Source organism: Protomyctophum bolini, assembly GCF_963924005.1.
Source record: "Protomyctophum bolini genome assembly, chromosome: 22".
In the NCBI taxonomy this organism is placed as follows: domain Eukaryota; kingdom Metazoa; phylum Chordata; class Actinopteri; order Myctophiformes; family Myctophidae; genus Protomyctophum; species Protomyctophum bolini.
The window spans coordinates 10,036,419-10,055,006 of record NC_137883.1 but is presented as its reverse complement, the minus strand read 5'-3'; the positions used below and the strand labels follow the sequence as shown (position 1 = coordinate 10,055,006).

At 42.9% G+C, this 18,588-nt stretch overlaps 1 protein-coding gene across 1 annotated transcript in view; it reads right to left on the bottom strand.

Annotated features, from left to right (window-relative positions):
• The window catches only part of LOC308310227 (matrix metalloproteinase-17-like), a 113,612-nt gene that overhangs the window by 42,329 nt on the left and 52,695 nt on the right, over window positions 1–18,588 (bottom strand). The window contains exon 5 of the mRNA XM_080756445.1: window positions 10,033–10,319. Coding sequence (XP_080612571.1) covers window positions 10,033–10,319 — 287 coding nt within the window. The remainder of the gene's footprint in view (window positions 1–10,032; window positions 10,320–18,588) is intronic.

The following is an 18,588-nucleotide window of genomic DNA, read 5'->3' as shown; positions in this document are numbered from 1 at the left end:
ACAGCTAGTGGCCAGCCTTTCATTATGACTCACATCATTCTCAATGTTCTTTATTTCACGGAACCACAGTCCTATATTAGGCTTATGTATTTAGCACCTTATCACATTTGTCACAATAATTACACACAACCTATTACGTAAATTGGCAACTAATAGGGTGAAATAAGAGGAAAGAAATTATAATTATTACTTGCTCGCATGATTTGGCCCTTGGATTAGTTTGAAAATGTGTTTTGCTGAAATTATTGAAATTCTACCCTTTAAAGTGGGAACATGTAACAGCACATGGACATCACATACCCAGCCTTTACTTTCCCAGTCTGAGGGAGTGGTAGACTAAACCGAGGAGGCTTAAAGTTTACACTGATTGGTCAACCACCGTATCTTCTCCAGGGATAATACGGCACCTGACCATTCAGCATAAAATGTATACTGTGACATTAGACTGAACCGGTACTCCACATTTCTTATCTAAACTATGCCTGGGGGTGTGTATGAGCCAGAGCCATGGTTGGATAACTTCATATAGTTAGGTGCGTCGATTTTAGATTCAGACATTATTTCATGGTGTTTGTGTAGTGCATACATTTTCACTATCAAGAGTACTGTATATCAGGAACAAAGATGATTTCCCACTTGTCCAAAGGGTACAATACAAACTACAGAAACCAAGAAATGTGTAGCCAGTGAAACCGTTGTTTGGTACGGCCCGCTCCACAGCACTTCTTCCTGTTGCCAGGAGATGTGGCAGGAACGGTGGGACTTTGGCAAATGAAGACGAAAGGTTTATATCCCCGGTATAATTATGATGAACTACATAACTCAAGGGAAACTCATTTCTCAAACACTTATCCAGTAGCACAGCAACGGCAGGCATGTCGCACTGTTTTGCCGACACAGCTTTGCCGAGGCGTCTTGAAGCAGCTGCACCTGTAGTGATGTGTGTGTGGGTGTGACCACCCCCTTACTGCAGCTTACATGTTCACCAACCATGTAGAAACACATCTGTTACGCTCTCATTCATCACTCCACCTCACCTACACACAATCACAGACACGTGTGCACACACAGACACGTGTGCACACGCACGCACGCTCACGCACACACAGCAATGACTTGGAAGTCATGCAAAAAAGAAGGAAAAGAAAAACTACTGCTTAATGAGGCTTTTTGTTGAAGCCACGGTATTCAGTCTGCAAGTCTTTGCAGGGCATCAGTTAGAGAGATAATTAATAATGGCAATCTGTTGCCTGTCAAAACAACAAAAAAGCAATTCCAGGCCTCGTTTAAATGACCCCAGAAAAGTACCATGGATACCTGAACTATCAATCAACCAGCAGGAGAAGAGCCGGCCCAATAAATGGGGCATTTAACATTTTGCTAACTCAGCACTAATTGTGCAAATTTAACGATGGCATTGGGTGACCTCAGTTTGAGGTAAGTGAGTATGTCACTTTATTTATAAAGCACCAGTCGAGAGCAGATATGTCACAAAGTGCTTTACACAGTAATTATAGCATATAAACATACAGTGTATAAAATATATATTTAAAAAAAATATATATAACATGCTGGCTGCACTGGGAGGAGTTGGGGTGGGATACAATTATGATAATGTTAACACACAGTTTGAATCCCCGACGCTCCGATGTGGACCCCGTAGTTTTATGTGATTTGCGTTTTTTTTACTGATTAATTTCGGTCACTTGTGTGGCCACCATCGTAATACTCCATTCACCCTTGAATCACACTGCTTGCCTCTCCCGGGTCTCCCCTCCCCTCCTGAAACAGGACGGGAGGGGGGGCGCTTTGTGTTTAGAATCTCCGTAATGGTGGCGTCCATGCCCTGTATACGATCGTAACATACTCCAGTCAGCCTGAATCACACTGCAACACCCAGGATCACGTGACCAACTCGAAACCTCTAGAGGGACAATGGCGGCGCCCACATGCCGTGTTGTACGTACAACAGCCTTGACACTGCAACACTCATACTACGAACAAACAAGATAACTAACAAACGAGATCACAACTTCACGGATTGTATCTCTGGATTTCATTTGCAGGGCGGCGGGTTGAAACATTTTCTCTTTGACGCAATTGGTCAGAGCTACTGTCAGTCAAAGGTCTCAAGCATTGAAAGTCACTGTACCAAAGCCCGCCCATATTGCATACCGTGTCCCGATTGGCCGCCCCATTTATCTGGTGTAGGAAATGGGCGTACAATTGAGCCTCTCCAGACCGTAATCCGCCGGCAGGCAATTTTCTTTTGCCAACGGCTGATTCGGTCTGGTTTATTAACCAGGCTACCTGATCAGAGGACCTGAACGAGACCTGCTGGAGACATACTGTACAGTAGAGCTCTAATGTAGGCAGGTGATCAATACAGAGCTGTAAGTCACCCCAATAATAATTCCATCGGGAGCCAGTGAAGAACAATCGCACTGCAACCACACGGTTTCTTCTTTCTAGTTGTGGGTTCGAGTAGCGCGTCCACTATTGCTAATTGTCCCCGGGGCCGTTTACCCTCTGGACTGTGACGAAATGTGGGTCAATCAATAGGAAGACAGAAGGAGCGGGGCTGTGACACCATGTGGGTCAATACCTCATCATCGAGTAGAGAACTTGTAGCGGTTTGAATGGTACCTTTTTTTTTTTTTTTGCTGGGGTGCCAGTCAGGGCGGGGCCTGACAACGGAGGTGTGTGTGTGTGTGTGTGTGTGTGTGTGTGTGTGTGTGTGTGTGTGTGTGTGTGTGTGTGTGTGTGTGTGTGTATGTGAACGGGTGTGCATGTGAAGTTGAGTGACAGGTTCAAGGTTGCCGTTAGAAACGACGGCATGGCTCCAAACGGATCGCGCCGCAAACTACTCGAGCCCTCACCGTTTCTTCAGGAACAGTATTTTCGAGTCATTATTAAAATGTTCAAATGGCTGCTATACTCAGACTAATGCAGAACGGGTAGCTGCCTCTTTTATGCAGACTCTCGGGGTGCATCAGAGGATCATATTTGAATTCTACCACCAGGCCGTATTTAACAGCATAACTGGGCAAAGAATGTCAACATGATAGGGCAGAATACAAATCCAAGCCTGCTCGTCTGGTACAGACAGAGGAGGAAAGAACGCCATAGTATAGTGAATGGATGAGTGGTCTGTTCTCAGACAAGCCCAGAGAACATTGTTCTCCTTCTCTTACCATCCCGCAGACAATCGCTGCCGGGTGGAAACCTTGGAAAAATAACCTGTGTGTCCCAATGGATCCAATGTAGATATTATTTAGTTTCCGGTTCTTGTTAATACTTTTCATCGGTTCAATATCCATAAAAAAACCCCACATAAACACGTAACCACTTTTTATTTCACAACGCAAATACGCTGTGAGCTTGCAGATCGGCTATTTTCGCAGCTTTTGTGTGACAACTACACTATGATAAAACAGGGCATTAATCTACAAACTACGGAGACACAAGGTTTCTACTTGAAAGCGCTGAGATGTTACGAGTACTCCAATGTAAACCTAACCATTAAGAAAAAAGTTGTACCTACTGTACCAATTAAAAATGTAATTGCAGTGCTTGTGGCTGTAGGGCTTGCACAAACATAGTACATCATCATCAACATAACAGGTTGTGTAATTTCTTGCATTATATGTACTGGAGCATGTGCAATATGTGTAATTTGTGGTTGTGATTTGCTCAGCGTGTATTGCTTTGTTTATATGTTTTTAATGCCATCATAGAGGCACGTACAGTTCTGTATACATGTAGTGTTCGAGTCCAAGACAAGTTTCCTCACAGTGGAAAAGAAGATATCCCTGCCCTCCCTTTGTCACTGCTCTGACTGCCAGTATAGCACAACTTTTCATACAACGTTATTTGTGAATGTAATTTATTTTACTTTTTGTTTGTTTGGAGGGGGAGGGGTACGTTCATCAGGTGAGAAACAGCTGCAGGAGTAACAATATCCTATCCTATATTAAAATTGTCTAATGGGAGTGCCGGCAGGCATAGACATATTGGTCGGATAAGTGGTGTAGTGCTGCATAGTGGCTCGAACCTCTAGTTACAAAAGGTGTCAAATAAAACTACTGTGCTGACTTTTAGGCACAAGAATAAAGAAGTAAGTAGCACTAACATCCTTTAGCCAACTTTTGATAATGTGCTAAAGTTTAGCACATTATTAGAAGTTGTTTTAAATAAAAGATAGCAGACATGATTTCCACAGGCATTCACCTGTCCTGCAGTCTCGCTATAGAGAGCGAATATTGTAATTTATCTAAGGGGATGACTTGATCAAAGGAGCCAATTTAGTTTTAATTGGGGTCCCTTTATCCATGGCTGAGAGGCAGGGTTCATTAAAAGACTGCACCAAGTAGTCAACATTACTTGTGCATAAAGCAGTTAAAATGGAAAGGAATGTGTGAGCTAATGCTATGCAGGCAGGGCAAAGGACTGGATTAAATGACAAATCAAATCAGTTGTGATCCATAAAATAAATAATCAATATTCAAACCAAAAACAAGACTCCAGAGTATATGTCCTGGGCCATTTTTAAAGAACTACCTGATATTAATAAAACATTAAAAAGCACCATCATCACCAACATGTTAAAATCACTGGCAATGACATAAATCTGTAGAGTTTAAGGAGGTTTCAGTTAAATATGATCCATTTGGGTCAGGTGGACTGTAGATGAAAAATACAGCAAAAAGGATTAGTATTTCCACTGTTAAACACTTTGCATATTAAAGCAAAAGCAATTATTTAGCTTTGCAGTCATCTGATAACATCCATCCCTCTTGAGAAGATTATACTGTTGCAATCTGCTGCAGTCAAAACGTTCACTTTTGAACTTTAAAGCTGACCTAACCTTTAAATCTTAGGTTATCTGGATGCAGGAAAAAAGTTGTTGATGTGAACAACAACTCGTGCTGTTATCTGATATCCTACGAGGAAGAATGCTAAACCAAGGAGGACTTCAAGCTTCCCGCCTTATACGCGATATTATATAAGATAAGAGGTGTTGATAAGAAGTAGAACATCAGCTTAGACGTCGTCTGAATTACGGACAAGGCGGCGATGCCATTGAACACATGATTCATCAACTGGGCCTTGCAGCAAGGTGGACGTGACAGAGTGCGACTTCAGAGAAAATGAAGCATTGTTTAATTAAGTTACTTCCCTGTGCCTCAGTGCCTCGCATCTGTCACTTAACAGAGAGAGGACAGGAAAACACAGCAATAAGCACAGGATGGGGGCTAAACATATCAAAGCCAAACTATTCAATAACATAAGAGACATATTAGATGTGTGTGCTGTAGGACAGGGATGGGGTTGATTAGATAAGTGAAAGCGCGCATGAATGATTATGTGCAAGGTGAGACTTCCTAAGCCGGTGCAGCAGTTACGTTAGGCTGCTGTAGAAGAGGGTCTCAGTTACGTTAGGCTGCCGTAGAAGCAGCCGACGGTCTCATTCAGTGGTGGAAAGTAACTAGGACATTTACTAGTTACTAAGTACTGTACAACTTTTAGGTATTTTTTCTTTATTTGATCCTGGGTCTGCTGTGCAAGTGCTGAAATGTTATGGAAGACTTAATTGTATCAAGCTTTGACAACATTGTTGTATTAATTTGATTAGCATAGTGTCAGGTAGAACCTTTGGAACAGCAAATTGGACAACATACAAAGTCATTAGTAAACCAATACAAAAAGAAAGCCACTTTAAACCACTTCACTTTAGTCTAAATTACTAATCTAGATACAATTATTCTCTGTTTGCTCAACTCTGTTCAATCACTATGTGGTTATTTCTGCACACTTCCACAAATCCACGTGTTCAAATAAATCTTTCAAGCAGCTGTGGGCATTGAATGCCACATTAATCTTGAAGAACACAGCTTGTCTGCCAAAACATTGCTATTTTACACCTGTCGCACTTGTCATTGTCATGCTGCGTGACCATGTTGTGAAGCAAATGCAGTTGTGTCCTTCTGTGCACCCACGGGCGAGCTTTTAGGGAAGTGAGGAGTGGTCACTGGTCAGGCAAAGTGTGCACATTTCGATGATAATGATGATGTTCTTTTATTACATGTACTCAAGTACTGTACTTGAATAGATTTTGGAGGCATTTTACTGGAGTATTTCCAATTCTCAGTACCTTTACTTTAATATACTCCATACAATTATTTGAAAACTGTTGTTACTAGTTACTTTATAGATTTGGATTATTATTACAAAATATTAACACGTTGGGACCGTATGACAGGTATACTCGTCCTGAACAATTAATTTTGTGCCATGCGCTGGGTACGCGTGACGAGCAGGCTCGTCTTAAGGCGTTTAATATCGCTAGAACATTGCCTCGATGCGTTTCATTTTTTGAACCGCTCTGGTTGCTATGCACCGTTGCTAGGGCCCCGCCCGCACCGATTGTTTTCACTCAACCACACTGGCTTCTGTTTTAGGACGCGCCTTTGCAGGCTTTTTTCTCGGAATCTAAAGTGCTGTCCGTGGTGTTGAACAGATCCGCGATGTTCGGAGAGCGTGATGGGAACATTGGCGTTTTCTAGAGCATACTTTCTCTAGAAAATAGTAGAGGACCTTAATTGGCGAACAGGCTGGTGGGGTTTAAGAAGATCCGCTAGGTATTGCGGTGTCAGGCCATTCCGAGCTTTAAAAGTCAGTATTACAATCTTAAAATCAATTCTAAAATGTACAGGGAGCCAGTGTAATGAGGCCAGTACCGGGGTGATGTGTTCAGATTTTCTTGTTCCAGTGATGAGTCTTACGGCTGCGTTCTGTACTAACTGTAGGCGGTGTATGGATCCTTTGCGGAGTGATGAATAGAGGGCGTTACAATAGCCCAAACGGGATGAAAGGATGAGGGTTAGGGGTGGAAAGGACTGGTCGGATTCTATAGATGTTGCGTAAATGAAAAAAACAAGTGCGAAGGAACGAATGGAAGCCCAAAACGGAAGCGCCCCACACCCACAATGCAACGCTAGAAACTTGTAAAATGGGACATTCTGCATAATGAGTACTTTTAATTTTGTAAGGATATATATTTTGCTACCAATATTTTTTTTACTTTTACTCAATTTTGAAGCATACTGTAAGCATTTGCAGCATAAAGTGACTGCACTGTAGACATAAACCTGGTCAGAATCTCGTCACAGGCTGCATTATTCCCATTAAGATGTGCATCTACGTACTGTAGGTTCAAAACATGCATAGACTCTGCTCACTCTCTGATCACTCACGTTCAATGTAGCAGTTTTAAATTCAATTAGAATATGAATGATAAGAATAAGATAACATTTAAAGGGCATGCACCGGTGTGCATCGTGTGAGTGTGTGAGTGTTGAGTGTGTTTGTGTGTGTTTGTGTGTGTTTGTGTGTGTTTGTGTGTTTGCGTGAGTGAGTGAGTGAGAGAGAGAGAGAAATTGCTAATGGAAAATATGTTCAAAGCCACTGGACTATGAAATATGTTGAAGGACCTCCCGACCGTCTTTGAAGAGTTTCATGAACCCATGATGACCTTCTGTTTCTGTTTTCATGTGTCTCTCCACATCAGAGCTTATCAATATCCAATGTTGGGGCTCCGACACAGCCCCTGTGTACACAAAATGTGTTCATCCTTGCGGACATGTTGTTATCATGGTTATGGTTGTACAGTAGTAAAACTATAATGATGTTATAGGTGTTTTTGGGCAGGAACCCCCTTTTGGTGTTTCAAGCATTATGTTATACTTTAGCTATGGAAAAATAGCAGATCTACAAGCTCAAATCTTTGAATATATATTCTTTCAGAGTTTCAGTTTTTAACTCAAATCTTTGCTTCTGGTGGGTCCATACAACATATTCTATTGGGGTCCGTCACATGAAATATTGAGAACCAGTACTGATATAGAAACATGAGGTTTTTCAGAAAAAAAGACATTCAATTTCGACATCAGGCCTAAATGGGTTAATTAAGCAATATTACACGAGAGGGTGTGGTTTAAAAGTGATTATTGCCACGACAGTGATGCGGTCAGGAACGAGACGTAGTCGAGTTCAGCAAGCACTGAAGTGGCAATAATCACCCTTAAAACTAAGAAAATCGCTGACAGATGACAGATGTAGTCACTACGACCACCAATGTCCCAAGAAACTACCTAGCCTAGTTTGCTGCACTCTAGGAAAACAGAGCAGCTGAATTCTTTGTTTTGATTAGGTGTGGAGTGGTGCTCGTTTGAACCACGGCTAGAAGGCTGTTTCAACCAATCAGATTGCTTCCTCGAAACGACCTGTATAATTGGTTTTAATAGGTGGTACAGTAGAACCCATCAAGACGGTCCTGAGGCCGATTCTACAAATGTTTTCTAAGGGTGTGTTTGGGAATTCGCACTGAGCGCACTGGTGTGCACTCTTGTCATTTGTTTATTCAGTGTCACTCACAGCGTGTTGTCGTTGGAAAATCTAGTGCGCTGCATCCCGGGTGTGCTGAGTGCCTGCACTTACCGACCCTACTCAGAAAGTTGGGCTTGTCCAGTGCATGTGCGTGCATCACTGCGGTGTCTCGAGCACTCCCGGGCGGGGAAAATGCTCCTTTGTCGTTTTAACTGGTCGTTCGTAAATAAGCCACACTCGTGCTCTATGACATCACCGCCCAGTGCACAAAAAAAACCAGAGCTCATTCCCGGTGCGCATTTCCGAACACACATTTCCGAACCTCACAGTTTTCTGAAAAACATATGTTGCTACAGTACTATCAGCTACTGTACTATCAGGGGTGCTCAAAACCTTTTCACGTCAAGGACCCCCCAAAATTATATGAATTTGGCTGCGGACGTACATACCCCATCTCAAAATGTGTCAGGAGCCCCCATAAGCGAAACCTTTGATTTTCAATCCCTGTAAATGCCCCCCGCCCCAACTCAAAGAACTCCTCGCCCCAAAACCCGCCACTCAAAGCCTCCACTCCTCCAACACCAACCTTCTCCTTGATTGATAGCACCTCGTCAATATGGACTTGAGTTTTAACTTCTTCAAAATGTGTTCAAAATGATCACCAAATTATCATCAAAATACACCATCTGTATGTCTCTGAATGTGTTGGCTGCTGTGATATTTAAATGTTTTTGTTCTCTCTAAAAGCTCTAAAGAGCTTCCAACATCGGCAGATTAAAATTCTGCCTCATCAATTTCTTGATGAAATGGGAAGGAATGGACTGAACAATTCTTCGCTTTATAACAAGCATCGCTTGTAACCAATATATTCTCCGCCTCCATTATTTCAGTTGTATGCTACTGCTGTATATACATAGTTTGAATAAATCAAAAATTAAATAGTGAATATGGAGCATGAACAAAGGCTAGACACATGCATAGCTTGGTTTTTGAGAAGAGTTGAGCTGTTCTAGTTAACAGACTGGGACAACTGTGAAGGCAAACAAAAAACTGGCTCTCCTTCCTCGTCTATAATGATTCTAGTCATGCCATGCCCTGCCTCGCGCTCACAGCCTACCTTGGGAGTCTAGAATGTTTTGGCCATAATGTTCCCCACGAGCGTCACATTATCCTTTTCTCCCTCATCACCCTTCCCTCAGTCTCTGCTCTCATCTTTCAGAGACAGGGGTACAGGCAGAGGGGGAGCGGATGATGGAGTGAGGCAGCATGAGTCATGTTTTCAAGTCCACCCGACCAGATTAAAGGGAGAGGAGAGGGATATGTGGGATGATGGGAGGGATCAAGTGAGGTGAGGAAAGCGCAAGATAGGAGAGGAAATTGATGGGGCAACAAGATATGGAGATGGGAGAGGAGAGGATTTGTGATTAATAAGATCATATCTATAACCATCGTGTTCGTTTCCTGAAATCTACTTAAAACAGACAACTAGACGTTTGGGTTTGATATATATATATCATCTCATCTCAGCACAGCCGCACGCACGCACGCACACACCATACTGTATGGACGGATGCATACACAGGTAGATGCTGCACGAGCCACAGCCACACACTATATATGCTCTCGGCGACCAACGTGCCTCACCTGGTGCCCTGAAGGTCCAGGCCTCGTCGTCGTCAAAGTGGGTGTCCCCGGCGGTGAAGCGCTCCCCGGGGAAGAAGGCGTGTGCCACGGTGCCCCCCGGGCCGTCGAAGGGGTACCCGTCGTTGTGCTCCGCCTTGGTGAAGTCTATCTGGATGTCGGCGTCGTTGCCCGCCACCTCGTGGAAGTTGAGCGGCGCGATGTCGCTCCAGACCTTCAGAGCGTAGTACATGAGAGCACGCACCGTGTCTCTCCCCAGCAGAGGTGACTCCTTGGGGAAGGTCCTCACCCTGTGGGATGAGAGGGAGAGTATAGGCCCGTCACACAAAAGGATCAAAAGTGGCAGCTCACGTTTCTAGCTTGTCGAAATGCTACTTTTGCTATTTTTCATTTCACCTTTATTTTTTTTTATGGAGGGACAGACAGTAGGCTGACAGGAAATAGGGAGAGAGATGGGGGGGGTGACATGCAGTAAAGGCCGTCGGGATCGGGAGTCGAACCCGCGGCACACTGCCAGACTGGATTACCAGCCAAGGTGCCTGGACCATGGCCCAGGCGCTATTTTTTTATTTTAATCCCGAAAATAAACCGTTTTGGACATATGAGGTTTCCACCCAAAAGAGACAAATGATTACATAATTGTCTGATCGATATTGTTTGAGCTAATAGCAGTTTTCACATTTGTAAAGACATCTGGATGAAATCAATCATTATTTCCAGGTTACTGTCTGCGCACGTTCAACCTGGCATCAATAGGCTTTGCATATTTAAGTTATTTCTCTATATTTCTGTCTGCCCTCTGAGGAAGCATGCAGAGGAGATGACATGAGAAAGATTATAGGGGAGTGCAAGATAATAAGAGTCTGTAATTCATTCCATTACCTCATGATTCCATCCGGGTAAAAGATGAGAATTTTGCTCATTTCTGCTAAGCATCTATTTGTCTGTACAGGCGAAATGGGAGTGGATAAATGACCCTGACCGGATGACCAGATGCATTTGGGAGCCAAAGTCTGTCTTAGTCTAGACTAACGACCCTTATTACACACAGAATTTTTCATGTTATCAATTATTCACCCTAAAAATGTTTGCAGTAGTGGAAAGTAACAAATTACAATTACCAAAGTACTGTACATACTTGCTTTACTTAAGTATGTCAATCGGTTAATACTTCATAAGTACTTCTATTCCAATATCTCAGAGGCAAATATTGTATTATCCAAATCTAGCCAAATAAAAAAATAATATAATAATGTAATATCCAAATCTGAGGCCATGGTTCAAGCAGGAAACTGATAGATTGTGCAGATTGTGCAGGAAAGTAGGGAATTAACCCAGGTGAAGGAGTTTAAGTATCTCGGGTCTTGTTCATGAGTGAGGGGAGGACGGAGAAGGAAATCAGCCGAAGAATTGGAGCAGCAGCAGTCGCTGTACCGCACTGTTGTGACAAAAAGAGAACTGAACCAGAAGGCAGAGCTCTCTGTCTACGAAGCAATCTTCGTTCCTACTCTCACCTATGTTCATGAAGTGTGGGTCATGACCGAAGGAATAAGGTCGCGAATACAAGGGGACGAAATTACTTTTTGTCGAAGGGGCCTGGCATCTCCCTTAGAGATAGGGTGAGTTGTTCAGTCGCGTGAGAGAGACTCGGAGTACAGTCGCTGCTTCTTTGCTTGGAAAGGAGGCAGCTTAGGTGGTTCGGGCATCTGGTTAGGATGCCTCTCTGGCATCTCCCTATAGGGAGGCACGTCCCACTGGGAGGAGACCCACGGGGGAGGCGCAGTTGTAGCAATCACATCGACTCACTGGCCTTGGAACGTCTCAGGATCCCCCAGGAGGAAGTTACTAATGTTGCTCTGGAGAGGGAAGTCTGGAGCACTCTGGTGGAGCTGTTGCCACCGCGATGGATGACATTTACTTTTTTACTTCAATAATTTGACAGCTTCAGTTACTACTAACTTTGTAGAGTTACCGGTAGTTTAGTAGAGATAATAATAGTAATAGTAATAATAATACCATGCATTAACCACTTACTTCAATACAACAAGCTAGTTTTTATTACTCAGGCCTTTTGGTTTGGTCTGGTCTACATTGTGGCGCTTCTATACATAATCTGAGTACTTCATCTACGACTGGTTGTTTGTGTCATTAGTACATCCGCACACAAACCATGATTATAATATGTAGCAAGATAAGTATAAAGGCATCAACATGTATGAATGAATGAGCGATATGTTTTTTGTTTCGTTTATTCGTCACCAGCCCTGGTGTGCATATTTGCTGTGACGTCATGGTGTTGTCTATCTCATGCTGGGTGCGCCTGCTGCTCGCTCACCCTGATAGACATGTGGACAATACCTGGCTTCTATATACATGTATTGTGCATTGCTCTGAACTGAACTCTGGCAGGAGATCACAAAAACAAGCTTTCAGCTGCACATTTCAGAGGTATTCATTCAGTGCTTCTCCCCACAGACCTCTCGCTTTCTTTCATCCTTTCTCTGCCCCCCTCTTAGCACCTTTCTATCTATCACCGTTCCTCTCTGACTACACAGCAGCAGGAACATTTCAATAAACTAGGTATCAATCAGACCTTCTCTTGTATGTATGCTCATTTTCACTGCATCACCAACACGAGACCAGTTCGAACGCACACGCTCACACATGCGCTCTCCTGGTTCGTCCTTGAAACTGACTACCTCGAAATACATAAAGTAGCAAAGTCTGATCAATAATGCCTTCCATGCTCTGAGCATAATGACACTTGGCTTATACTGTGGGAGTTTTGTGAGTATTAATAATATAATCAGATCTATTGGTGTATTTTTTCTGTTGTTAAACTTGGTCCCCTATTAACTTCTCCAACTCATCAAATATCTTCAGTTCTTCATTCCCTGTGGGGGTATGTGAGGATAAAAAAGCCTTCATGAATTCTAGGCAGCACAGAGTGAGTAGTTCATATAAAGAATAATTATATCTGGGGACTTATTTGATGTAATGTATTTTTTATCATTGAAAGTTCTAACTTTCTCATTTACTTGCTGGTTCAATGGATTGTCTGTCAAGGACAAGAATAGCCTAAATGGCGTTCCGAAAGTGTGCTTCAAAATAATTGGAGCCCAACAAAGAGACGTGTGCTTCCTTTGGGAGAAACAGGTGGCCCAGAAAGGAATTATTCGCCAACCTGACCATGTTCTGTCCAGTGAATTCACTGTAACGTCCTCAGCCCAGGGTTATAATTTTCCGCTTCCTTAGGAGAACAAAGTGGCTACAGTAAATCCTTCATTCCTTCTGCTATCAGGCGGACAGTTGTCAATTTACACTTGGTTATATTTGGTTATTTATAACGATGACAGATTGTTTTATTCATGTATTTAGAGCTGTTTTTTTTGTGCTGACTAACGTATGTTGATCTAGTGTCTCTGACACAAGACCTTGTTGCCTGTGAGGATTTTTGAGTCATGTGATTAATCTGAATCTCATGAAGAAGGTAATGCACGCACATCCGTGGTCCGGATGCAAGACAAACAGATAAATCAAAAAGAAGAATAGGCCGGGTCTGCAGTACACTGGTAATGGATATTGTAATGTCATGATGAGATCGAAACGTTGAGTAGCAGTACAACTTCAGAGGAGATGTTTCAGCATTACCCGTTGTGTGCAGACACTGTTCTCTTTCATTCATCTGAATCTCCACTCGCCTCTCTCTCTGTTCCTTCTCACCTGTCCCACCCTCATCGCACCTCCTCTGTCAGCATCTTCTATTGCCCTTCCTCAGTACACGCACGCACACACACACACACACACACACACACACACACACACACACACACACACACACACACACACACACACACACACACACACACACACACACACACACACACACACACACACACACACACACACACACACACACACACACACCTAATAACCCTCTCTACCAAGGCTATTTGTCCACTCGATCAAGCCAGCAACCCGCACAGGGGCAGCACATGTGAAAAACAGGTACTCAATCGATGGGAATTTAATCAGTTTCATCTGCTGAAGCTGGCTGGGTGGGAAACCATACAGGCAACTGAGCAGAGACCCCGGCCTCCTCTCACATCGCACAAACCAGCCAATAACAAGACATAGTATTGGTCCAAATGGACCGAAAGGGAGATGATGATGAGAGGTTTTCCCCTTTATTCTCACACTAAAATCAATTATTAACAAGAAGGGGGGCATAACATGTCTGTTGTAGGAAATGAGATGAAAATGCTGATAAGAGCTCATTTGCCGAAGCGCTTTCCTAATTTGCCTGTATCTGTGCCTTGAAAAATGTCAAATTAAATAATTTAACGATCATTTTTGCAATATTAGAGGGTACTATTCACCAATACTCTGGTTGCAATGTTACTGTCCCTTGTGCTATTTTGGATAATCAACTATGAAGAACTCTGGTTTTTCCATACTGTATATAGTCATGCTTCCCTGGACATTTGGGTACAACCTACTGTATGAAGGGATCAACATTGACATCAAGCATCCTTGATCATCAAACTCTCCCCTCTTAAACGGTATATTCAGTGATTTCACTTAATTCCAATATCACATTTTATTTTTTTGATAATCCTCTCCTATAGAGTGTGCTGACCATATAAGGAGTTCCTCCCTGTCACCAGTTCACCCCCGTGGTAAAAAAAACAGTTTCGTTTTTTTGGCCAGAGGGCCCAGCCTTCATCCAATCAGGATAAGAGGGGCCTTGCTTCCTCCAATCATGATCGAGTGGGGGCGGACCTTGGTGCACGTGCACATCTTGTTACTGGGGCGGATCGGGGGGGTTTTCCAAATCACCCAAATCACTGAATGCTCCTTTAAAGCAGAAATTGTCCGCTCCATCTTATACGACATATATTCATGCACCTTCAAAAAGGAGCTCAAGTAGCTGCCTTATAACATGCAGATCGATAATACTCTTACAGGAGAAGGCACTCAAAAAGCCTTAGATCGATAAACTACATTTGGAGAAGAAGGTCAAGGGTAATCTGATAGAATGCTCCTTCACTTGGAGACAATAGTATCACGTAATGTGAAAACATCATTCCATTGGTTCTCCCTTTGTGGTATTTTCAACTCGCCGTTTTACAAACAAAGCTTGAATGCTAATATATTATACTGCAATATATGATGACAGACCCATGCAGCCACAGAGAGGTTTCATCCCATCATCCTAACATTCACATCAAGAACGATAATGCCATTTTAAAAACTCATTCTAACTCAAAGTGGTTGTCAGAGTCCACTCACACCACAACTATAACAAAGTGATAGTGGCAAAAGATATCATTTGGATCACGTTCAACACTGTCAATCCAATCCAAATCCATCAGAAGAACATCTGGGATGCAATTGCCCGCACCCCCGGAATCGGCGATAGTTTTGTCATTAGGCTAAAGGCCTCATCGTACTCCATAAACTACGCCATGGTGATAAGAGACTCACGGCTCACCCCAACACGTCTCTGTTTTTACTAACCACCGTTTCTGTGGTCACCTTATCACCTAAAACTGGAGTATGAATGAGCCTTAAATCTATCAGTGATAGCTTTGTCATTAAGAGAAATTAGGAGATTACAGCCAGCTGGTAGGCTGGCATTACATTACAGGTAGCCTATCTCGCCTCCTTACAATTAATAACCAGTCAGATTATCCATATGGTATTGCATGTGTCTTTCAGCACCAGTGTGGACTCTCACATACTGATTGTTGTATTGTGCTTGGCGTGAATTCCGGCCTTTTAAAGTCTATATTTTGCGTCCTTTTCTTCCAGATCTGACCACATCAGCTCACCTGTGCACAGATCATATTTGCCAATCAGACCCGGCCGTCTCCTTCCATTCCCTCACTGACTCCCCCTGTATAAAAACGCAGCAGCAGTGCTTCTCTCTTGTCTTGTGTGTTCTACTAATCTCTGTGTTTTCTGATTGTCCTGACCCGCCCGTTTGGTACAGCACGCCCCGACTGCAACGCCAGGCCTTGGATTACCTGCCTAGCCTGCTCCAGTGCTCCTTATCAGATTGTTTGTCCCCAGGGACTGATTATCTGGCTCGTTTGACTGTCTGTGGGTTCTGAATTCACAAGTAAACACTGAACCTGTGTGTTGTGTTTGGGTTACGCCTATCTGGGTTCAAGTCAACAGAGAGAGAGAGAGAGAGAGAGAGAGAGAGAGAGAGAGACTGCAGGATAATGTGTGTTTTGTCAGCATAGTACTATGTAGGCATTTATCCAAATATTGTGTGTGCGTGTGCGTGCGTGTGTGTGTGGGGAGAGGAGAGAGAGAGAGAGAGAGAGAGAGAGAGAGAGAGAGAGCGAGACCACAAAGCAGGAGCACAAATTATGCCACGTTTCTCTGCAGCTAACGGAATGGGAAATGGCACCAAAGTTGATGGGAGGTGACGCGGTAACAGGAAGCGAAGGTGGAAATGAGGGAAATGAGAGAAAGTGACAGAGAGGGTAAGAGATGATTCTCAGGTTTGATGGAGAAGAGGACGGTGACGACGAGGAAGAAATAAGTACGGTTGAAAAGTTGGTGGGGAAATGGAGACGGGGTCATGAGAGACGGAAATGAAGATGGAGAGAGAGCGAGAGGCATAGAGGGAGAGAGAGAGAGAGAGAGAGAGATTTGGGATTTCCACACTTACATGCACCACAACAAACGTGTTCTCACGTCGGCCTACCCACTGCATTTTAGAATGTATCATCAAGGTTCCATTCTTGAACAAAGTAACTAAATCATAATGAATCATCTTAAATGTGTGCTGTTTTAGCTCCCTATCTATATCTACTAAATGCCCCCTTCGGCAGTGTGATACGTTTCTCTATCCATTCCTCATTTCATTGAAACCCATATACTGCCTGTAGCTCAAGGACAGGATTAGTCTATATCTTTCATTCACCTGTACAACTCAAAGGTATACTGTATATCCTCCCCCACATCCATGACACCATAAGGTTTCTATGAATCTGTGCTGCACTGCTGACTTGTGGAGAGAGAGTTGAGAATGAAGACTCTCGACAAGGTGTGGGACAAAACAGACAAGTCCTTTCCACGGCACAAAGAAAAGAAAAATACAGAATGTAGCATAATATGTAATAATAGTACGTGGTTTGGGACCACAAACATTTTGCCAATCTTCTCTGCCAAAACGGCTGCATGTACCTTGCAAATGGGGCACCATTTAAAAAGGTAAATAAACAGAGGTTCTTGGACTTCATTAAGCGGGGTGACATTGAAGAGGCTTTGGATGCATAGTGAGTTGTCAGCTGTTGGGTAAGGAATTGTGATGGGGGCATTTATCATTTGTTTAATTGTATGTAATGTGTTTTGTTTCATGTATTCATGGACATAATCCTGTTTTAGTTTTAGTGTTTGTGCTACCATTCGAGTGTAAAAATATATGTGAAAATTTGTTTTAAGAATACTATGTCGTAAAGAAAAATCAATGAACATATGTTTAAAAAAGGGATGCGCACACACAGCAAACATTGTGTCAATAAGAATAAAAATATATAAGTTTGTCAGTCAAAATCCAAATCTAATGAAATTCCCTAAAGGCGTCCCTGAGATCAGTGTTGTTTTTGGCAGCAAATTTCTTTAGTTTTAGTCATTAGTCTCTTGAAACGTTTATTTACTTTTAGTCACATTTTATTCACCTGGAATGTTTTCGTGTTTAGACTAGTTTTAGTTGACTGAATATCATAAGATTTTAGCTTACTAAATCTACAGTTGATTTAGTGGACAAAAGTGTGTTTTGGCGGGCCTTGATGCCGTCGTAACTGATTTTACACTTGCTGAAAATAGCCACATGACAGAGGAAATACAAGGATAGTGATGATGTGTACACACAAGAAAGGAGAACAAGTGAGCCGGACGGTTCTACTGACAGAACTGTAATTAAGAGCTGTGTAACGGACACGAGCGAGCGAGCGAGAATAGAATTCATGACAGGAAGGTATGCAAGGACGTGTACACACAGACATCAAAGTGGGCTTCAGCCCCTGCCCTTTTACCCGTCTGTAAAACAACTGCCCTCTCCAGACCATGAATGCAGCATTTACTACAGTGAAAGAAATGCAAATGCCTCTCCTTTCCATGCCATACCGGAAGGCAGCATTCAGGAGAATTGCCATTTTCCCCGAAGTCTCCTGAACTTGAACGCAGCATTTTACATTGAACTAATTTGTTTAGAAATCCATGTCATACACCGCATCTACAGTAGATAAAGATTGCTGGGTTGCGCCCCAGAAATAGCTGATCTACAAGCTCCCAACGCGTTGCAGGCTGCAGCATTGTGAACTTGTAGATCTGCTATTTTCGCTATTTTTGTCCAAAAGTGAAGGTATGGAAACATGTAAGGGTTTCCCTCCTGGGACAGAGGTCATTAAGTGTACTTTTACATTATTACCATGGGAACCAGACGTGGTCATCTGCAGGATTACAACAATCAAAAAGTAACAATAGCCTCCACCCGGGAACAGACCTGTGACCTATTCTGGATGCGATTTAAGGTCATTT